Here is a 24,133-nt window from a genome sequence, read left to right on the forward strand (position 1 = left end):
CCTGGCCAAACAGATTTGCCTGGAGCTCTATTTTTCTATTTCTGCAATATTATGAAACCACTAACATGGTTCAAAAAAAAAAGAATAAAGCCAAAACAGGAATGATAGATACTTACCACTTGGCTTATATCATATCCCCAAGGAAGAAAAAGAACTCCTGTGTTGTATTTCTCCCAGTGTGAACACATGAAGTTAAACAAGACAATGCTTAAATAGATATACATGGTATATACAGAAACTCCATTCTTCCCATTGTCTCGGGAGCAGACAGAAAAAAATGAAAGCACAAAAATGGAGGTAGCCCAGCTGTCCAGCCCATGGTCAAATAATTCTCCCAGAGGAGTACTGGACTGAGTCCTTCGAGCATGTTTCCCATCGATGGAGTCTGGAAGAATTGGGAAAGGAAAAGAAGTAAAGAATTAGAGCACAGCAAAAGGAATTCTTTCACACAGACTTCGCTACTGCCACATGCAACAGAGCAAAAGCACACCAGTGACAGCAAGCTGAAGCACAGCACTGCCCTCCATACCAATATGTCAGGACTGCTCACAAAATGTTGGCTTCAGTTATCAAGTAGCAGTGGTGGAGTCACCGTCCCTAGACGGTGTTTAAGCAGCCATGTGGGCCTGGCACTTAGAGACATGGTTTAGTGTTGACCCTTCAGTGCTGGGTTGAAGGTTGGACTGGATGATCTTTGAGGTCTCTTCCAACTGGATGTTTTCTGTGATTTTTGTGATTCTGGGTTTTTTTTTCTGTCCTTACCTCAGCACTTAAACTAAATGCCACCTTCATTAAAAGCTTTATAAAGACATTTGTAATTACTGGATAGCACAAGAGGAAATGGCCTCAAGTTACAGAATCACAGAAGCATCCAGGTTGGCAAAGCCCCTCAGGATCACCAAGTCCAACCTAGAATCCTACTCTACAAGATTCACCTTAAACCATAGCCCTAAGCACCACATCCAAATGACCCTTAAACACATCCAGAGTGGGCAGCTCCACCACCCCCCTGGGCAGCTCATTTCAGTCCCTGACCACTCTCTCCATGTAAAACTTTTTCCTAATGTCCAATCTAAACCTCCCCAGCCTCAGCTTGAGGCTATTCCCCCTTGTTCTGTCTCCAGTGACCTGTGAGAAGAGATCAGCAGCAGCCTCTTCACAATGTTCCTTCAGGACAGGTTCAGATTGGACATTATGAAAACTTTCTTCACTGAAAGGGTTGTCAAGCCCTGGAATAGACTGTCCAAGGAAGTTCTAGAAGCTAACTATAGCTAACAATTATTAGCTATTGATAGCTAATACAGTTTGCCTAGAGATACAGCCCAGCAGAGTGAGACAAAAGACTCCACAGCTGCTATAGATCATATGCTACTTCTCCAAATTATTTGGCAGTACTCTGAGTTTTGTTTAATGTAAACATACTTCAGGGATCTAAACCAGGAAAACATGGGATTTCTTCTTGTACAGATTTTAGGCTGTCTCCCTGTTGTGATACCTAAGCAGCTGTGAGATGTCCTCTACTCAAATACAAATCTCTTGAGACAGTTCTCACAACTCTAAAAATTAAAGACCTCATACACAGGATTTCAGATATGCCTTGTCCCCTCCTAGAGCCACATTCTGTATTAGCAGTACCACTGTTTTGTCAGCATCTTACTGAAATGTGCAGACAGAAAACTCTGTAAGCCTGAGGTTACCTGAACAGTCTTGCTATAAATGTAGAAATTAGTCTGTTAAAGGGTGCTTTTGGAACTTAATTAGCAAATAGATAAGCAAACACCACTAAAACCAGTTTATGGTACTCAATATCTCATGAACATCCATGCCATATCAGACACAATTCAGTTATTTGGGTTATACTTCCTAAAACTGACAATGGCAGAAGATGAACCTGTTCATAAGTTACTTTAGGTTGCTGCAAAAGAATATTCACATTGGATACTAAAATGTGCACATCCCAGGGAGAGAGTGGGTTTTCATTTTGCAGGAACTTTAGCTTTACTAAAGAGTTAGGCTTCTCATGGTGTCATGAAATACAGTACTTGCATTGGGCAAGGAGAGAAATCCAGGAAGTGTAAAACATATGTGAAATTGGATTTGCACAAATCCTTACCCACATTTTCCATGTGGCTTCTCTTAGCTTTTTAATACACTAAAAATATTTTCTGGTTCAGGTTTCAGTTTGAAATCATTCACACCAAGCATGTACACCGTTTTTCAACAGTGCACATACCCTGCCCCTCATTTTCATTGGGCATCTCATTGCAAGAGGGATGTTGAGGTGCTGGAGCCAGTGCAGGGGAGGGCAACAAAGCTGAGGAAGAGCCTGGAGAATAAATCTTACGAAGAGTGACTAAAGGAGGCTGAGGGGAGACCTCATGGCTGTCTACAGCTACCTGAAGGGACCTTGTGGAGAGGTTGGTGCTGGTCTCTTCTCACAGGTAATTAGTGATAGAACAAGAAGGAATGGCCTCAAGCTGCAACTGGGTAGGTTTAGACTAGGTACTAGGAACATTTTTTTTTCACAGCAACAGTGGTCAGGCACTGGAATTAGCTGCCCAGGGAGGTGATTGAGTCACCAACCCTGCATGTGTTTAAAAGTCGTTTGGATGTGGTGCTGGGGATGTGGTTTAGGGTGAACCTTGTAGATTAGGGATATTGCTTGGACTTGGTGATCCTGAGGGGCTTTTCCAACCTGGATGCTTCCATGATTCTCTGATTCATTGCTTTAGAATTCCTTTGCCTCATAAATGGTCACAAATCTTCACTTCTATTGAAGCTTACACAACTTTTAAATTGTGGAATTCAAAGTAACAGCAAAGAGCATTTCATTTTATGGAAAGGGAAAAGGCACCAAACCACCTTAACAAAGTGTGTGGGGGGAAAGAGCAGCCTGCTAGAGAATTTGGAGAGAGTAACTGTGTCATTAAAAAGAAGCTGAGAGAGAACAAAGCTGCATATTTGCTTAGTTATTATGGCTCTTTGCAGTCTTCCAAAGGGAAAACTTTGGCCATGCAGAATTAAATCTGAGACTAAATATTTCATATAGTGGCTTGGACAGCAGACACAAAGATCTATATATACATCAATTCCTTGTGGCTTCAGCTGTCAACATCACACTCCTTGTTTTCCAAGCGTGAGGAACTAGAGGCTTCACTGGCAAACAGCATCTACATTAAGAATCTGAGAAGCTGAATTTCCAGTGAGCTTTCTGGGGTGTCACACACTACCAGCTCCAAGATGTAATTCCTATTTACAAAACAATAGCCTCTTCACTACATTCCATACCATTACATAGAGAAACTGCTACTTCTGCTAATCATTAGAGAGAGCTGTTAGGGAAATCTGACTGGTAGTCAGCTTCCAGGGAGGACTGTTCCAGTGAATTTTAAGGTACAAATAAGAAATCTCAGACAAAATAATTTTGGCAAAAACTCAGCACAGAGGGACCTGAGGGGACTGTTTGGCAGGTGACTGAAGATGAGGCAGCAGTGCCCAGGTGGGCAGGAGAGCCAATGGCATCCTGGGCTGGCTCAGGAGCAGTGTGGGCAGCAGGACAAGGGAGGTTATTCTGCCCTTGTGCTCAGCACTGCTCAGGCCACCCCTTGAGTGCTGTGTCCAGTTCTGGGCTCCTCAAGTCCAGAGAGATGTTGAGGTGATGGAAGGTGTCCAGAGAAGGGCAGCAAGGCTGGGGAGAGGCCTGGAGCACAGCCCTGTGAGGAGAGGCTGAGGGAGCTGGGAGTGTGCAGCCTGGAGAAGAGGAGGCTCAGGGCAGAGCTCATTGCTGTCTGCAGCTACCTGAAGGAAGGTTGTAGCCAGGTGGGGCTGGGCTCTGCTGCCAGGCACCCAGGGACAGAACAAGGGGATGCAGCCTCAAGCTGGAGGTTAGGAGGAAGCCATTGCCAGAGAGAGTGATTGGCATTGGAATGGGCTGCCCAGGGAAGTGTTTAAAAGGAGGCTGGATGAGGCACTTAGTGCCATGGGTTAGTTAATTAGCAGGTGTTGGCTGATAGGTTGGACTGCATGATCTTGAAGGTCTTTTCCAACCTGATTAGTTCTGAATCTGATTCTGAAATGCCACAGCACTTATTACACAGGAGGGTTTTGGCCAGGGGGATGCCCCCAGGTTAATCAAGCTGGCTCCACATGCCTGAGTCTGACACCAGAAGTGGCCAGCATCCCTTCCACAACACTGCAGCGTGGATCTACAATATGCTTTTATGTAGCCTGAGTGTATGCCTTCACTGTTGTACAAGGTGCAGTGTACTTAGAAACACAGTCATGTGGTATCAAAAGTAAAAATGGAATGTGGAACTGGATCTGAGGTGTAGATGTTCTGGGAGAAAAGAGAAACAGGAAAGAAAACCAGTAGTCCTTCATCCCTGTCAGACACTGAGGCTTGTGACCGCACTCACATCAGCAGTGCCGACACATGCCCTGTGGACTGAAGTGCCTGACAGTTCTAAACACAATGCTTCTTCTCTGCTTATCCCTTTATATTCTCTGTCTTTGGAAGCACTTTCTGCAAATGATGGTCTAAGGGATATTCTCAGAATGGCATCACTGGGGACCAAAGATTTGTATGAAGCCAAACAATGCTGACTGCTGCTACATAATCATTTCCATTGTTCCTCCAAAACAATTTGAACTTCCAAGAGGGATAAGAGCTACAACCAGAGAACCTCTAATATATAAATTAAAATGCTGCTGTTTGGGGATTTTTAAGTCTTATGAATGGGTTTTGGTGTGGACCTTTGGGTTTGGTCTGGGTTTTTTTATCTCAGAGAACTGTCCTGGAGAGAGATTAATGATTTATCCACACTGCCTCCCCCATCTAATATCAGCACCAGTGAACTGGTAGATAAAACTAGGTGAAGATGTCAGACATGCAAATGATTTCATTGTACTTTACCTAAAGCATAAGCACAGAAGGTGGCAAAAGCACTGAACAGCCATACCCAGGTGGGGACAAGTCCAGGACTGGTACCTGGAATAAACAGGGTAGTGAGTCAGGGTACCTGTGGTTAACACCAAGAAAAACCCACCAAGATAAGCATATACATATGAACCAGCTGCCACTGCCTAGCCAACCACCTCAAACAGGTGGAAAAAGTCATCAGTGAGCTCTAGCAAAGCAGCAATGCACAGGCTTGAAACTGTTTACACTGCAGAGAGAGATAAAGTAGAGGAATTTCAGTCATTAAATGACTCTAGCATTACACAAAATGATGACAGTACCTAGGCACCAAATTTCACAGGTCATGGAAAGCCTATCCATCTCCACATTTGTTAATCTTTATGTCATGTGTGCAGATTTATACATTTTTGAGTAGTTTTCAAGCATGATCATTACTATCAGCACCAGTGTGGGGGGTGTGTAGCACTTTGACCATACAGATCCACACAGAAAAATGTTGTCCTTAGGCTAGGATAGAGACTAACATTTTGTTTTTCTCTTGGGGAAAAAAAAAAGGAAGGGAGGGAGGGAGGGAGGGAGGGAGGGAGGGAGGGAGGGAGGGAGGAAGGCAGGAAGGCAGGGAGGAAGGAAGGAAGGAAGGAAGGAAGGAAGGAAGGAAGGAAGGAAGGAAGGAAGGAAGGAAGGAAGGAAGGAAGGAAGGAAGGAAGGAAGGAAGGAAGGAAGGAAGGAAGGAAGGAAGGAAGGAAGGAAGGAAGGAAGGAAGGAAGGAAGGAAAGGAGGGATGCAGGCATGCAGGCAGGCTAGAGAGAGCCCAGGGTTGTGTTACTGCTCTGCTGATAGCAATAACCCAGGGTTACTGTTGCTCTAAAAAAGAAATCAACCATTTTCCAAAGAGCATGCTACTTAAACACAAAACCACAATCCAAGAAGGACTAAGCCAGCACTAAACTGAAAGTGCAAAAACCTCTCAGGTTGCTGGCACTCAGCACCAAACACAGGGAACACTTGCACACAGAGGTGTGTCCTTGCTGAACGGGGAGATGCCAGCACCTAAGCAGTGTCCTGGCCACCTTTCTCTCAATGCCTCCCTCCCTCACCTTGTCACTCTGAAACAGAGATGGCAGTTCCTGACTCCTAGTTGCAGGTTTTCAAGCTGCAGAATGAAAACCAGCTGTCCAGGAAATTAAGCCTTTTATTTCTGATCCTAGGTATGGGTTTGATACATGATACTCAAAAGGTTCATTAGGTCGCAGGAACCTTTTCAATCACTTGAGAAATGATGGACACTGTTCTCCTGTGAAATCGAGAAGAGGCTTGCAAACTACAGAGAGGTCTCAGCTCTGACACACTTAATCACCATTTCAAACATCTTCAAGTCCAGTGTATGCCTACTGGGAATGCGGCAGAATGAAATTATCCCATTTTAAGAGCTCTGCTGGATGCTACCTTATTACAGGACTGCACTGATAAAAAACCTAAGTATTTAAGGATAAGGTCAGGTAACTACATAACATGCTGCTCCTGAAATCTCAGTGCTCATACAGGATTATTTTGGACCCCAAACTGCTATCAACTGTCTCTGGCTCTCGAATCACTGTGATAAATGCACAAATAGCTCACACCAAAGGTATCTTCTGAAGCTAACTGGGGGCATAAGAAATTAAAGGCAAGGGAAAAAAAGCCCAAACATAATTGTTTCAGGAAATAAAAGTGTTCAGTCTTCACTAAAGTGTATACATTAAAGGACATCAAAGATTTTTATAAATTAATCACCTAGGAGATGCTTACTGATTTCTGCAAGTTCCAACAGCTGGTCTGAGAAACCCAGAAATTAACATCCCCTAGACTCAGGAGCAATCAGCTCCAAAAAGCTTTTGACTTGGTCTGCAATGCAGAGCAAATATAGGCTTTGACTGACAATCATGATTTTAGGAGGTATTTATTTAGAAACTATTTCCTCTTTGTCTAGAAGTAGTCTTGAATGGTAGGGTGGAGTAATGAAAAGAATCTATTTAGGTATTAGGAAATGTGAAACCCATGAAAAAGTTATGAAGAACATTAAGGTGTTTTTTGGCTGTGCCTATAAGTCCTGGAGTACACTTTGTATAAGATATTATCACAAACTTCAAGCAGCACACGCTGAAGCCTCTATTTAGGGATGAAATGAAAAGTGTCAATAAAATGATGTAAATTTATAATGTCAGTTCCTCCAACATGCACATGAAGCCTCATTAAGGGGATGGATGGAGGATTCAAGCACCTGATAGCTTCAGAACTACAACACAAGCAACTCACTAACTCTGAAAAATTACACCACGAGGATATTTACCTGAGGCTGTGTAGTCCCAGTCATATAAAGAGATTAGAAAATAATTAACTAAAACCATGACAAATCCAGAGAATGTTAACAGGTTGGGAGCAATCCACAAAGGCACTATCTGTTAGAAAGAAAGAAAGAAAGAAAGAAAGAAAAAAAACAACAAACAACAAAACAAAACACAACAGATCTGAGAAAAAAAATCACTTTCAATTTTTCAGTCCTGTTTTAGTTAGCTATTGTATGTGTTTTATCAGAAAGGGAGAAGCCTGTGCATGACATCTGCAACGGTCACATCTTGGCATATTTTCCCAATTAAAAGACAATTTTCACCCCTGAATATTTTCAGATGCAATCCTTTTTGCCTGCCCTTTCTGACCCCAGTAGAAGTGTCAGCTGCAAATGTTTTCCCTGTGTCATACATTATCTCTATCTTCCCAGCCACCACGGGCTTGTGTGTCTCACAGCTGAAAGAAGGCTGCAGCACCCCAGTGTGGTAACTCAGCATCCACCTGGCAGGGGTTTTGGAAGTGTTCTATTCCCATGCTGTAACAAGGAAATTTTCTCCTTCTAAAATACCTCAGTAATTTGTAACTCTAAGCATCAACAGAATCAGAGCCTGAGTGCATTACACTCCTGGATTCAGATCTCCCTGTTACAAGCAGCTCCACACTTCTCTAGGCAGTAACTTCCTGCAGGGTTTCTCTCTTCAGTCTTAGGCTCATAGAATCATAGGATGGGTTAGGTTGGAAGGCACCTCCAAAGGTCATCTAGTCCAAATCAGGACTAGATGCAGTCAGCAGGGACATATTTCACTAGATTGGGTTGTTCAGAGCCTTGTCAAGCCTAATCTTGACTATCTCCAGGGATTGGGCCTCAATTACCTCCCTGAGCAACCTGTTCTAGTGTCATAAATGATGAAGGCACCATTAATACATGTGACCTTGTAGGGTGCTGAAAAGGACTCTCTGCCTTCACCTAAGCCTCGAATTCTTTGCCAAACTAACTATTCCCAGCTATTAATCCCCTGTGACTTCAAGGTACTCCTTGCACTGCAACAGGGGTCCTTTTGGTAACACTTTTCCCTAGTAAGAGAGTTTTTCAGATAAAATTTTCTGTATGATTTTCAGAAGATATTTGCAGACATATTAAGCAGCACTCAAACACAGTATCAAGACATTCAAAATGTAAGAATATTGGCAGCTTATAAGCAAATTCTTTGGAGTATTTTACTGGAAACATAAGTAAAATAGTTTGACACTATAAAATACTGCAAAACAATATTAGAGGAATCATTTCAGGTGCTACTAATAGTTTTGAAATCAAGTGGTTTGATAATTTCTTTGGAGTAGCTAGAAGGACAGATGAATAGATATTGATTCATACACACCTTTACATCTCCTCTATTCTAGTACAATTACATTTAAAACTGCATATAAAGTTTGAATGTTTAGGCTGATTGATTATCCTGATGAGATCCTTTTTTCCTACTATAGAACAAAGGATCACAGAATCATTTCAGTAGGAAAAGACCTGTAAGAGTCCAACCATTCTCTAACTCTTCCAAGTCTAGTGCTAAACCATGACCCTCAGCACCACATCTCTGGATCCTTCAAACTCCTCCAGAGATGGGGATTCAACCACCTCCCTGGGAGCCTATTTCAGTGTTTGAAAACTCCTTCATTGAAAAATCTTCTTCTAATATACAAGCTAAACCTCCTCATGTGCAGCTCGAGGCCATTTCCACTCACAACTCAAGGTCAAGCACCACTCATCACCCACTCTTTGTCAGAGCTGCTTTTTATGGTTCAGTGGACCAGCAATCCAAGGCATGTGATGTGCCTACTGACTCTAGGAAATAAGGACAGGCACTGGAGATATTCTAGACTGGTCTCTTTTAATCTAAAACACAGATCAAAACAGTGTGTTAAGGCAACCTGAGAATGAAGCATTTCCATGGATATACAGGTGCCATCTAATGCATTGGTTTAAAAATGCTGATTTCTCCTGTATGATTCATAATAATTGTTGCCTATTAAATACAGTGAGGTGTCACAACTGTCTGCTTTCTAATTAGGCTCATCAGTCTATATAGGCACAATGTCATTATTAAGTGATTACAGGAAGTAATTTATGCTTGCACAGTGCAAACAAGATGAGGTTATTTTAATCCACTTTCTTGCTAACATTGTGCATTGTAAGAAGGAAACCATCACAGGGTGGTCTGTTACACTTACAATCCCTTTGGCTAGTAGACACACCACAAAAGACTACAGGAGATGGATCCTCAGGAAAACAGCTTCTGCTGCAGTCAAACCCTTAAGCACACTCTTTTGATCCTTACCAAACCTAATGCATTTGGAAAGTATTCCAGCAGCAAAATCCCTTTTGTTATGTTTCATGCCCCTTTCTCCTTTGGTTGGCATTATTCCACCAGCACTTTCTTACAAGCTGTAAGAAATTAACCTATCAAACACATTGGAAAAAACACAGCTTGAATTATGAGTATCCTACAGAAGGAGACATTGTAACCTTTATTATCTAATTAACAGAGAGCAGAAGTCTAATAGACCAACACAGTCCATGATTAATACAGCTGGAGGTGCCAGTGGGGAGAACCACATGTGCTCTCTGGCCAAGCCACCATATCCTGGAATCTTTTAAGAACTTTTAGTCACATCAATTACTAACCAATTTCTCTTCTAACAGGTCTACAGCCATTCATGCTAAAAGCCTTAATACAAACAGCAAATGTTTTAATATAATCCACTGCATGGGTACTAAACAGCAAAGCACACATATTTATATAAAGCTCTATTCAAACTTGAAATATTCCTTAACTAAGTCACTTGAGAGCACTAAAATTCTACTCATGCTTAATTCTAGCAATAATCAAAGTTCATAAAGTCAACAGAGGGGGGAGTTAATTGACTTCAGTGAAGCTGGCACACACCTGCATATCCCAATGGGATTTCCTCCTTTTCCTCTCATTGTCCTGCATAAATGTGATTTCTCATGAATACAAATAGAGGAGGAGTAGTCAGTGTGTGTGGTAGCTAAGTGATACTATCCATTATCTGTCAGAGAGCATGGCTGTGCTTTTTTAGAAAATAGGAACCTTAATTAAAGGCAAAAGTACAGAGCATTGCATTAAGGACAGGTGAAATGAGCTCTGTGGTAAAGGGTTGGACTTGATGATCTGTGAGGTCTCTTCCAATCCTAATAATACTGTGATACTGTGATACTGTGATACTGTGATACTGTGATAATGCCTACAGCTGTATAGTCAGAATAACTTTAAATAACATGTAGAGAAAGTTAATTGTTGCTCTTCAGTTTCATGTGAATGTTACTACAGTTTGATACAATGTGGAAAAGCTGCCTTGGATAAGAGATCTGGGAGGGTTTCTTCTAATGTTAGAATGACTACTTCTGCAAAAGTTGAGAGGAGTGTAATTTCCCTGTAAATGCCTGTGATGCATCACTGAGAATTACTCTGGAATGTTCTTTCACCAGTAGGTAAAGCAGAACATTCATTGCCGCATCTTCAGGGTTCAAACCAACCCAAATACCAGAGCACAGACAGCACCCACTCCAAGCTGTGGTCCTGTACTTGGAGCTCCCAGCTTTTGAAACAGGATTTCAGTCCTATGCTCTGGTTTGGGTTCTCCTGCAGGAACAAATGAAGAAAATACACTCACCTAAAAGATTTTAAAAAATATAACATCTGGAGAGGTCACAATTTTTTTATAGGACCAATCACCCTATGCTACATGGGACAGTCAAGAATGTTGCTTTTCTTCTAGGAAAAACTTTAGAAGGACTTACCTCCAGGGAAGGTTTTCATCATAACAGTCTCTCTTCAACGTGACAGAAGAGGGATGCCCATGGATCTCCTAACCCAAAGTGTAAGCGCACAGTAAAGCCTCTGCTCATCTCTCATGTTGGGACTTCAGCATGCTGGGGGGGCTTTTTCTACCTCATTGGTTCCACTCCTATCATGATACCGAGGAAAGCAGAGTCTCTGACCTGAATTACTGAGTTCACATTTTGAATCGCTTCTCTCTCACATCATGTTCAGGTTGGGTTTAAATTCTCCTTAGGTCATAGGAACACTTTCATGAAATGACACTGAGGTTATGAATGGGAGATTGTGATTTTCCTGCTCTATCATAGAATGGTTTGGGTTGGAAGGGACCTCCAAAGGTCACTCAGACCAACCCCCTCTGCAGTCAGCAGGGGTATCCTCAACCAGATCAGGCTGCCCAGAGCCCTGTCGAGTCTCACCATGAATATCATCAGGGATGGGTCCTCAATTCCCCCCCTGGACAACCTATTCCAGTGTTCCACTACCCTCATGGTAAAGAAGCATAAGCAATACCTGATTTATAGACCTCAAAGATGGCAGATCCAGTAGCACTCTGCTCACAAACATCCTTTTTATGTCTGTTTTCAAGTCTGCTCCAGTCTAAAGATTTCCTCTAAAGAGGCAGTTGGAGAAGTCTTTACTTCCTTAGTGATCAATACAGCTCATATTTATTTGAGAGGCAGCCTTTTGCAAGTGGTGTTATTTTTAAAAGCTGCAGCTCATAATGCATTCAGGAGAGAGCATCTTCCAATCATTATGGTGAGCATGGTAACCACTCTCATTTTCAGCTTCTTGGAGAGATGCCTCACTCCCTCCAGCTAGTGCCCTTGGGAGAAAATGAGACAGCACTTGCATAAAACCCCGTGCACAGCACAGAGATAAAGCCATGCTGTTGTTAGGTGGCATGTGCCTCACAAAAATAATTTGGCCTGAGTAAAACCTTAGGTGTCTGCAAAGTTGTTAATGAGAGATGCGATAGGGAAAGAAGTAAAAAAGAAACAGATGCCTTTTGTACAATGATCAGAAAAAAATAGCCTCATTTTAAACACAGCTATATAACCTGTTACATTTGTTTCCTTTTATAGAGATGCTTCATTTCAGCTTTATTAATCAAGATGTGGCTTTTATCAAGAAATACAAGGTGCATTTGAAACCAGTTCTTACATTACTGTGTGATCTTTCTATTAAACAAAGTTCTTACCTTAATCATTTTGTTCCAGATGGGCTGCATAATATACACAGATAAAGGATTTGTATCCACAGCACTGTACTGGGAGGGAAAAGACAAAGATGTTAAACAAAACACTGAACGAAGCCTATTTCTCCATCACTGTATATCCTCCAGCTGCTAAGAATAATCACTCTGAGTGTGAGAGTGGCCAAGGTCTGCATTGCTAAATACGAGGGGAGCAGTATCTTCTGGCTCGCACCCACACCTTAGACGTACCTCCCCTCACTGCAAACCACTCACACCCACACCTCACAGCGTCTGCCAGAGCGGGCTTGGGCCTCCCTATCTGTCCCTGCACCCCTATCACATTGCTAGCATTGAGTATGCTTCAGTTCAAACGATCTGCAATGATCTGGAGAGCAGGCTGTGACCCAGCAAGGTGGCATGTTCAGAGCATGGAAGCGAGCACTGAGTATTGTGCACATTCAGACACCCAACTGCCACGCTGCACCTATGTGCTGATGGTCTAACAACTCACTGGTCCTGCATGCCTGGGGAACCCCGAGTCAAGCAGTCATTGTATTTACATTACCCACAAAAGGAACACTCTGTCCATCAGTAAGCAATGCTTGGCAAAAGAGCAAATGACAGAAAAGGACAAGAACATGTGTGAACTTACTACAAGGTAACCCAGTGGTTGCCTCACAATGCACCAGAGCAGATGCACCTGTGCATGTCATTACCTTTAGTGAACTGAGCTAATCTCTGCCTAAATACCAAAAGATAAGGTACTTCTAGCTGAGAATGAACACATCAAATTCAAACTGGGCAAAATTAAGATCTTTAAGCAAGTGATCTATTAAAAAGAGTAACTCTGCAGAGTGGTTTTCCACAATGTTTGCATGATGGCACATTTCCACAGTGCCACCTGGCCATCTACTCTTCACTTCTCCAGCACCTATAAATGTGAGTTTGACATCATTTAGCCTACATTTACATTCAGGGACCTACATCAAGGATGGAAAATTTTGAGGGACCTGCTGATGGAAAAGGTTTGAAGAACTGATGTTCCACAGCACGTATTTGAAAGAAAAAGATTTAGATGAGCAGTGAGGTTTTACCATCCACCATGTACGACACAGCTGTCCCTCCCAGGGCCAGCATAGCATGGGTAGCCCCCTCCTTGGGTGTCCATGTCCCAGCCCTAGTTCCTAGAAGCTTTTGGCCAAGCCTCTGCTGGTAGGACAGGGCAGGCTGCCAGGCCATGCCCTTCCACTGAGGGCCCCTACCCATCAAGGCACTCTGGCAGCTGCCAACACTTTCCCATGGCTTCTTAATCACATCTTTGTAATGATGCAATTTCACAGTACCCATGTTTCATGACTGATAGACAAGGGGACAAAGGAATGACAATGGACTAGGCAAGGAATACTCTCTTTTGCATTAGATGATGGATTTTGTGTGTTTGAAAATTACCTTCCCAATTCAGAGCACGAACCAGCCACTACTTAAGAGAATGCAGTGGGAACTCTCCCTTCTGAGCAAGTCATTTCATACTGACACAACATGAACCTGCCTTCTGTGGTATCTCACACTTCTGGAGCCACACAACAATCAAAGAAACTACTGAAATATGGACACATCTGGCAATGATTTTCCATCCACCTTTCAGATTCCTAGAATGCATTAAACACGTGGGTTTTCATCCTGCTTTATGTATGTTTTTACAGGTTTCTAGGTGTTATGGGACAGAGTCTTGGGTTTTAGCAAAAGCTTCACAAAGGGTAAGAAGTATGCTATAAACAACAACAGAGCTATACAACGCTGTGGAATGCCAGATGAATTCCAAATGCTCAAGAGTTTATAAGTCCTGATGTATTCCAAAGCATAGTCCTCCTATTCCTAACAACAAAGTCATGTTATATCACCCTTCACTTAATTATTCATAAATAATGGCTTGGATTTTGCATCTCCTATTGCTTAAATAGTGTGGTCCTATTGCTTAAGTAGTTTGGACTCCCCTGCCTTTCCCCCATCCATATATTTATTTTTTTATTAGGTCACTGCTACTTAAGTCCAGGAGTTACAAACCCCTAAGACATGTAGGGCCGAAACATACAACATAAAGTAAAAACTGAAGGTCAGGGTTTGTAATCTGGCCTGGAAAAGAGTGGGGGGGGGGGAGCATGTAATTGCACCTTCAGATGCAAATGCTTGGGGAGTCTCTTTGGGGTTCTGAGGTTGTGGACTTTGTGACCTGACACTTGAACTGTCTGTGCTAGGGCTTGAGGTGGCTGCACTCGGAGAGGGGAGAGGCTGCTTGAACTGGGCTCCCGATTAAGTCTCCCCTTGACTTTTCAATTCCATTAGCCTGTGCATACCTACAGCTAGGAAATCTGGTTGCATTTCCTTTCCACCTTAAACTATTCCTAGTACAATGCTCCAAGCCCAGTATGATGGTTTGGACAATCAACAATTCTGGCAGGTATTATTAACTCAGTAGGAAGTGGTTATTATGTCAACTGCTGTCCTGCCAGTGCTTCTTTGTAGGTGTGAATTCATCCTTCAGACAGCCTCATTTTCAGGAATCCTGACACGTGCTCTGGGCCACAGGCCACATCCTGTCACGTAATGGAGGGCTACATGAACCCATGTCTGTGAGGTCATGGAGCATGTGGAGCTGTGGGTTAGGATAGGTTGCTCTTAGGGCATCTTAGAGAGCCAGAGCTCTGCTATTATGTGTACCTAAATCTATGGAGAATGGCAAGAAAGCACTCAAAGAACACAAAGAAACCCAAGAGGACAGATAGATTGCACGTTTCCTGAGGGATGCTAAGCAGGAGTTCTGCATCACCTAAGCTAAACAGTTGTGTGATCTTGTACCCTGACACGCAAGAGGAGGTATTCCACAGAAAGCCGCAAAAATCCAGCTCCTCCTCCTACAAAACAGCCCTGTTAAGAATGGTTCTCCCAGACTGACAACAAAAAGTCCACATCAGAATCACAGATACATCTGTGCAATTAGGATCTATTAAAACACAAATTGATAAACAAATAGACATTAATGTGTAAATGTGTGTACTTGCATACCCTATGCATAAAAACCCAAAAAGCACTTCGGAACCCTAACATCTCTTGACAAAGCAATAAGATTAAATGACGGTGTCGGTATTTGCACTTTCATGAGACTCAACAAGGCATACAACCCTTTACAGCCAAAGTATTTGTCCCAAAAGTGATCTAATGAAGCTCTGTAAATTCATGGGTGTAATGTGGTACTCAAACCTGTGTACAATTACACCCTCATTGGGAAAAATCTCCTGCAGCAAGTAATATCAAACACAGCATCTGTGTGATGTGATTTCATTATCTCGTTGGCTCATTAGCATATGATATGTAGAAGGAAAACAGTGATTACAGAGCTCCTGACATGCTACATTATGTCAGCTACCATTACAAGAGGATAAGGAATAAGAAATGGTGTGCATGCAAAGATGGTCTGCCAGAATTACCTAATGCAGCTGGCACACATGAACACAGTGACAGAAAAGGTAAGGGTAATGAATGATTTGGCTTATTTATTTCACATCCTTTTCAACCACTTTTAATTACAACCCCACAACCCAACTCTTCAAATCCAAATTAATATAAAGAAAACTGCAAGAACTTCTTTGTAGAACAGAGGGCTGTTGACTCACTGGTTTTACTTAAGGTGGAAAATGTTCATTTTCACTGCCTCAGGTGTTTTATTAAGGGCTTTATTTCACTGCCTCAGGTGTTTTATTAAGGGCTTTATTAAGCTGAGGTGATCTGAAAAAAAAACCCTAACTACAGCAGATAAAATTGATTAAAATGGCTTTAAAATCACATTTTGATTTAAAAACCAGGAAAAAATACCATCTGCAAAACCACTAAGTAATAAACATTTGATGTGTGTGCTCAATATATATAAAACTCCCTCCCTGACTTCACTGCTGTCTACAACTACCTGAAGGGAGGTTGTAGCCAGGTGGGGTTGGTCTCTTCCCCCAGGCAACCAGCAACAGAACAAGCAGAGTCTCAAGTTGCGCCAGGGAAGGTCTAGGCTGGATGTTAGGAGGAAGTTCTTCACAGAGAAAGTGATTGGCATTGAAATGGGCTGCCCAGGGAGGTGGTGGAGTCACCATCTGTGAAGGTGTTCGAGAAAAGACTGGATGAGGCACTTAGTGCCATGGTCTGGTTTATTGGCCAGGGCTGGGTGCTAGATTGGACTGGATGATCTTGGAGGTGACTTCCAACCTGGTTGATTCTATGATTCTAAGCTAGATGAGGCCTTGAGCAACCTGTTTTAGTGGGAGGTGTCCCTGCCTACTGCAGGGGGTTAGAAATAGATGACCTTTGAGGTCACTTCCAACCTAAACCATTCTATGATTCTACAAAAACTGCCCACATGCAATTATGGACAGTATTAATAGTCTCCCTAGAAGCTCTAGATAAATAAAATGAAAGTCTCTCTCTCAAATGTCCAAAATCCTGTCAAATCCATGTGCTCCTGCAGTGAAAAGCCCCTTTTCTGTTCAATCACTGTCAGCAGAACCCATCATGTTTCAGCATCTCATAGTTAGAACTTGGAAATGCATAAACATTGAACAGAAATCCAGTCTTGTAGCCACACTGATCCTGAACTTGCAGAAAGTAATTAGCTAGATTATACTTAACACATTTTGAGTCAGTATGAGAAACACAATCAAGCTTTGTAATGCGAGCATCATACATCTGATCTCGTTTCTCTAACCTACCAAAACGAGGGCTGGAATGTAACTTGAGAGGTCTTTCAGCCCAGAGCTTTCACTTAATGCAGGATCATGCTTAGCAGACATTCAGGAAGCAGATCAAGTTACGGTGAGGTAATGAGCCACCTGCTTGTGATGAACGACCACCTCGGCAGGTTAAACTAGAACACAGTATCCAAAACTTTGCTAGGAAGGTGCAACTGTTTATTAACACTCAACACTGGAGTGTAGATCCTCCCTCAGAGAAATCGAACCCTTTATTAAGCCTGATGAAATAACTGCATTAGTAACCATTCCAGCAACCCCTGACTGACGCAGGATCCACCTTAAGTTTCTCTTCACACAGTCAAAGCTCATGGCTTGTCTTTTCCAAAGGGCACTCATAACAGGTAACTTGTTGTTAGGCTCTTACTCCACTCAGACTGTTTCCTACAGTTCATCTTTTCTAAGCCTCTTAATATTCCTAATGGCTCTCTGTGGATTGTACACTGTGTGCCAAAGCAATAGGATAGGTTATTCCTGCTGATACCTGAGCAGTAGTACATCAGGAATATGTGTAACCCTTTGACACATCTATGACACTTCACACTTAAGCGCTTTTTTCTCTTTAGCAGCTACAGTGCTGCTGACACTGATCCTCAGGCATGTTTTCTGCAGTTTGATGTCTCTTATTTTACATCTGAAGTGTTGGTTTTTCTCTCCCCTAAGCACTGTACTTTGTTTACTGATTTTTGGGTAGTGACTTCTGTCCCTAATATTCCTTTTTCAAGAGCATTTTAAATCCTAAGTCTATTCCTCAAAATGCTTCACCATCACATTAAAAATTCACAAGAGTAATCTCCCTGATCTTAAAGTATTGAACAGCAACAGTGCTGGGACAGAGACAGCTCTGTAAGTAGGATCCCCTTTCTTAAAACCTCCTGCTTTGACAGAGAACTTAAAATTACTCTTTAGAATAATGTTTCCATAGTACACTGATTTAATCCTTACTTATGAGACTGTGAAACAATGTCAGAAGCCTGACTGAAGTAAAACCACATACACCTTATTTACTGGCCCCTGCCTTTCTCCACAAAGGTACTTACCCTCTAAAATGTGGTTTAGAGGATAGAAAGTGTGGACAGACCAAGATGAAAATGTAGAACGTTAGACTTTATTTTTTAACATTATCTCTGATATTTAAATTCCTATTTTCCAAGGCCTATTCTCTGCAGTTTGTTTCCTGGTGGATCCAGCTCTAGGGTACTGTGGAAGGACACATGGGTTGGGTCAGTGAAGTACTGGATAATCTCTGAAACGATTTATGAGCATGCATTCAATACTGAGCTAAACCAATAGACTGCTTCCAGACCTGAGGCATGCCTAGGAAGCTGGTTTGGGACATCCACCATGTGTATCACACTGCAGCATTGTGTTCGCACTGACACCATGCCAAGCTGATCACAGCACAGCCTAAAAGAGTAATTTGTGTTATCAACTCTTTTAATAAAGATAAATTTAGACTGGGGGAAAAAACCACCAAAAAACCTGTTCAATTTTCACAGAGCTGAACCCATTTCTCTGCCATGAATGCTGCAATTGTATGTCTCAGGCACTGTCTCCTGCTCGCAGCTGGAGGAGGGCCTTGGCAATGAAACCAGTGCAGCTCATTGCAGAGGGAATGGCAGACCTAATGAATGCAAAGACTTCAGCACCCTTTAGCACCACCACATGCATGTATATTATGCTGCTGAAGGAAGTTTTCCTCAGTGACCAAGCTTTGGTTTACATCACAAGAGTGACCCCACGGCACGCAAAATGCATTCCCTCTGGATGAGTCTAAACCAGATGTAATAGGAACACACAAGCACAGCAAATACATTCAGTCCATGGCATCACACTGGAAACAGTTCAGTGTAAAACCTTCTGAAATCCCTGTAGCACAGACACTGAATACTGAAGGACTAGCTATTTCACTTTACAAATCCACTCCCATTCATTCTGCATGGTAATGGGGATCCAGAGATTCTGTTTTCCTTTCCTCCAAAGAATGTCTAAGGCATGGGAGGTGGTGAGAAGAAAGGTGTGATTGTAGTATCAGCCCTGGGCATGGGAGGGTGAGAAGGAGATTGTGGCAGCGATTAGTGCCTCCTTGCCCGTCCTTTTGCATTTTTGGATAACTCAAACCCACTGTGAATAGCACTTTAGGAACAGGCAGAGCTGCCATTGCCTGTCGTGTCCACCTGAAACCTGGTGCACCTGGAAGACAGCACAGACACTCTACCAGCTGGGCAGCACTGACCCCGCACAGCTATGTCCTGTGTTCTTTGATTTACTTATTTATTTCCAGAAGGTTCCAAAGCCACACCACCACAGGTAATACAGAAGTGGGAATTGATTCCACCTTTCCCAAAGCTTTAGGCACCATAGTTTTCCAGAACATATTTTAATAGATACCTCTCAAGTGTGCTGGCTGATTGCTATAGTTAACTATCCAGTATGCTACTATTTTGCAATGCTCCCAAGAAATCAAAGTAATTTTAATGTACTAAACTGTTTTGACACATGATTCTGTCTTTTGGTAATCATTTGCCCTGCAATTCAGAAGTACTACACAATGCTTACAAGCTTAAAAAATTGTTATTTTGGTCCTTCCCCATCTGTAGTTGTTTGCAGCTACTTCCATTCAAGTGAGAAGAATGTAATACATTCTTTGTACTACAAACTACAATAATAATGTCTGGTTGTGATAAAAATAGCTTTTTATTTTTCCTCCAGTGCTCTCAGTCAACACTGCAGCTCTACTGCTCAAGCACAGGCCTGTGCAACTTACGCCCAGTGGCCAGACGCAGCTTGCAGCATGTTTTATCCCACTCACGCAGGAGAGGCACAAACAGGTTGGTACGTTGTAATAAGCTGCTGTGCTGAACAAGCTCCTGGTAAGCAACCTGGAGATGGCTCCTGAAACCACAGGTACTCCAGTTACCCACCCTGCAGTGTGCAGCCAGAGCTGCTGCCTTCAGGAAGGGCTTGGTAGGAGCAGGAAGAAGCTGTATGCACTGTTTGGAGGCCAGGCTGGAGGGTGTATGGCAAAAGCAAGGCAAGAACCATGGGGAGCTCGGGGTTAAGGCTGCTTTGGAAAACTGAACATACCGAAACAACAATCGTGGGGTGATGTGCTGGTGGAAGCTGCTGTATCGCCCATGCCTTAACAGAGAGCAGGAGAGTGACCAGCGTGGCATGGCCCAACTCAGCCACCCGCACCTCAGCTAAAGCAAACCTGGGCAACCGCCTGAAAGGCACTCATGCTTCCCTGGGAACAAAACCTAGCTATCTCACAAATCTCCAGCATAAGGCTGGTAAATCAGAATCTCTTAACGATCCACCCATTCATTTGAATTCTGCAGGCTTGTTATTTACAAACATGAGGTTTAGAGCAAATCATTTAAAGCGAGCTTTCCTTCTCGGATTTATTTCCCAAACCCATGCATGTCTGCGTGTGGATCGCACAGAGCTAGACAAACGCGGGCCGTGCACACTGCTGCAAACACTGAATTACTCCGACCCCGTGCTCCTTTAAAATGCGTAGGGCTTTTAGAGATGCTGCTGCTGCTCACTAAACCCCAGTTAACTTTGTGAACACCCAGTTCCCCAGATGAGAGGGCGGCACAGGGCACCCTGCGTCTGGATGCGCGCTGGCCCCGCGGCACAGGTGGCAGCCCGGAGGGATGGCCGGGGCCGGCCGGGGCCATACGCACAGTGGGATTGGGCGCTCAGCAGCCCGGACACGCTAATCGGGGGGAAAAGCCGCAGCAGGGGTCACCGTGCCCCCCGCCCGCCGGGGTCCGGCCGTTACCTTGTACCGGCGGAAGCCGTCCAGCTGCCGGTTGCTGACATACCGCCACCGCCACATCGCCCCGCCGTGCTCCGCGCCGCGCCGGGAGGGAGGCAGCGAGCGAGGGAGACAGAGTGGGCGGGAGGTGGCTCTGCGGCCGCGCCCCTCGGGCTGGGACCTGCCCCCCTCCTCTCGCCGCTGCCGGGCACCCGCGGGGCACTCGCGTCCCGGCGCGGCGAGGGTACGCGGGGCCGGGGGCTCACCGGCGGCCTCGCCCCGGGCGCCCTTCGCCTGGCCACGCCCGTGCGACCGGGCGTTTCCCCCTGGCCCCGGTGCGTTCCTCCGGCCGCGGTGCCAGCCTGCCATCGGCGTCCTTCATGAGCTTTCCGTTTCCTCACGGCGCTCGGCACTGGCAGAGCAGCAGCCTCCCGTGCGCACGGCGAGCAGTCAGCATGGCAACGCTCCGCCGTCGGGCCCGAAAGCTCTTTTTCTGGTGGAAGGCCTATTAAAGATGCCGTGGTTTGGTATGGGCGGAGAGGTGCCTGGGCAGACAGCATACAAAGCACTGTCATCTAAGCGATGTGTTTTAGAAACAGGTGACGGTGAGCATTACGGATTTTACTGGCACTGCTTTCCAGCAGTACTCTGCCTCTGGCATTTCATTTGCAGGCAACACCGTGTTCAGCAAGTGTGTTGAGCTGCTCAAAGGTAGGAAGGCGCTGCAGAGGGACTGGACAGGCTGGATCGATGGGCTGAGGTCAGTTGTATGAGGTTTAACAATGCCTAGCACAAGGTGATGATCTTGGGTCACAACAACCTCATGAAACGCTCTAGGCTTGGGACATAGTGGCTGAAAAGTGGCAGACAAGGACTTGGGGGTGCTGGATGGCAGCCAGCTGAATGTGAACCTGCAGTGTATCCAGGTGGCCAAGAAGGCCACCAGCATCCTGAGGCGTATCAGGAGTGGTGTGGCCAGCAGGAGGAGGGAAGTGATCATGCCCCTGTACTTGGCACTGGTGAGGCTGCACCTCAAACACTGGGATCAGTTTTGAGCCCATCACTACACGAAGGACACTGAGGTGCTGGAGTGGGTCCATAGAAGGGCAGCAAAGCAGGTAAAGGGGTTAGAGCACAAGTCTTCTGAGGAGTGGCTGATGGAACTGGGGTTGTTCAGTCTGGAAAAAAAGAGGCTGAGGACAAACCCTCTCTTCCTCTCTAGAACTCCCTGAAAGGAGGTTGTAGTGAAGTGATTGTCTGTCTCTTCTCCAAGTTACAAGCAACAGGATAAGAGGAAATGGCCTCAAGTTGCACCAGGGGAGGTTTAAGTCAGATGTTAGGAAAATTTTCTTCACCAAAAGGGTTATCAAACCCTGGAACAGGCTGTCCAGGGAAGTGGTGCAGTCATCACTTCCAGAAGTATTTAAAAGTTGTGTAGATGTGGTGCTGAAGAACATGATTTAGTGGTGACCTGGCAGTGTTGGGTTAGATGTTAGACATCATCATCTTAGAGGCCTTTCCCAACCAAAATGATTCTAGGATTCTGTATTGAAACATCTGCCCCAGGGCCCATGAGAACACAACAGATCAGTATATTCTGCACCTCCTGATTTCCAGAGGAGGCACTGGTGTAGGCAAAGGACTGGAAAACATCAGGAATAATGTTTCATCTGCGATGCATTTAAGTGGATGGCATGACACCTTGTGTTACCTTCCCTGTGCACTGTTAGAGGGAGACTTGGAATCTTATTCGCTAAATGGAATCTATCCAGAAAGGGAATCAATTAAAATCCATTACTTGCACCCCATGAGCTCTTCCAGGCACCTAATGCACTCTAAGAGCCAGTGTTATTTTACAAACTGTGCAGGTTTGATTGGAATGATATACAAGTTAAAATCGCTAAGTGCAGACTGTATACAGTGGTTCTTATTCTGTATTATGAGTTACACATTAATCACTTGAGATGTGCTTACACCTACATTCTGCTTTCAGCAGCAGCATTTAAACTGCTCTTGAAAACAACCCAGAACTGTAGCACTCAGCTTCAGTTACTGCATTAAAGCTAGATTCCAGTTAGGAAAGCTAAAGTGCTTGAAACTCAATATTTTTTTCAGGAGCCAACTCTAATTTTAATTAGAGTCCACACTTTGGATTTTTATCTGGGATCCCCTTACCTCTCACACAAGTCCATGCCAGCCAGCCTTCTGCCCCTCACTAGAGACATGCTGGGCTTACAAGAGGCTTAGAATGAACTGTTCAAATGGAAACGATTTTGGTTGTAGGCTGTCAGTAGACTCTATCCACTTTTCAACATTTTCTTCTTCCTGGAACTGATTAAGGTTTTTCAAGAACACTCTTTGTAGAGTCTTCCACACACAGTCATGACAAAACCAAATACACAGCACTAATACTGGACCTAAAAGAGGAAATTATCTTCCTGAAGTTACTAAAATATACAAAGTGCAGTGCTATTACTACCTCAGTATTTTTTAAACCTTGTTGAATTATACTAACAGGAAGAACTTTGGTGGGAGTGAACTGCTCTAAGGATTGAACTTTTAAAAGTGCCATTTTTTTCCAGCTCTGAATATGTCCCTGCATCTTTTTTCCCATCAGTTAGAGGCAAGCCAGAGTACTTTGATGATAGATGTTCAGCTTCAGCTTGGAAAAATCTTCATCTATTTGCATTTTTCTCGTTAAACTACAGAGACATTTTATAATAAGCAGGCAAATATGTCTGTCAGAAAGCTCTGTACTCGTATTCTTGTTACAGTACTGAACACAACGAAATAGCAGAAGACATAAAGATGTCAGCAGTTGTAAGATGCCATAGGCAGCACTTCGTGTTGGGATGCTGAGATGCTGAGGCTTGGGCCCAGAGCACAGCTATCCTCGTGGATGGCAGCTAGAAAGCCCCCAGGGCTGGAGCCACTCATGGATTTCAGGCTGAGGGGCAAGGGCTGGTAGAAAGACGCTTCCTGGGCATGTTCATTCATTTAAAACCTATTTTAGCTTTTGATTCTTAAACAATCAGCTTTTAATTTTCCTGAATGTAAGAACTGGACTCAATTTGCTTCATTGCAATCTGGCCTCCCCTGAGAGTTTGGGGCTTATTCCATTTTTTTTCCCCCACGAGTTTAGAGCTTGCCTCAGCACAGCCACGCATTGTTCTGTGAAATGGTACAATTTAATTTAACTGACACTGCAGCTTTGGGACTAAAAAAATCTGAAGTGTTTCATGTTGTTTCCTAGGAAACCTTAGAAAGCCTGGAATC

General features: G+C 43.8%; 1 protein-coding gene across 5 annotated transcripts in view; it reads right to left on the minus strand.

Moving 5' to 3' along the window:
* Positions 1 to 20,959, minus strand: part of LOC135189911 (ethanolaminephosphotransferase 1-like) — a 48,786-nt gene extending 27,827 nt beyond the window's left edge. For 3 of the 5 annotated variants that reach the window (XM_064170681.1, XM_064170682.1, XM_064170680.1), the window contains exons 1-5: positions 20,882 to 20,959; positions 12,305 to 12,373; positions 7,248 to 7,356; positions 4,913 to 4,987; positions 117 to 385 (exon numbers count right to left, since the gene is read on the minus strand). In XM_064170681.1, coding sequence (XP_064026751.1) covers positions 117 to 385; positions 4,913 to 4,987; positions 7,248 to 7,356; positions 12,305 to 12,373; positions 20,882 to 20,938 — 579 coding nt within the window. In that variant the 5' untranslated portion in view covers positions 20,939 to 20,959. Of the gene's footprint in view, positions 1 to 116; positions 386 to 4,912; positions 4,988 to 7,247; positions 7,357 to 11,063; positions 11,089 to 12,304; positions 12,374 to 20,881 lie in introns of those variants that run through there. The other 2 variants (XM_064170683.1, XM_064170685.1) reach the window with 2 other exon arrangements.
* Between the last annotated feature and the right edge of the window lie 3,174 nt (positions 20,960 to 24,133).

This window comes from Pogoniulus pusillus, chromosome 34 (assembly GCF_015220805.1).
Source record: "Pogoniulus pusillus isolate bPogPus1 chromosome 34, bPogPus1.pri, whole genome shotgun sequence".
NCBI lineage: Eukaryota > Metazoa > Chordata > Aves > Piciformes > Lybiidae > Pogoniulus > Pogoniulus pusillus.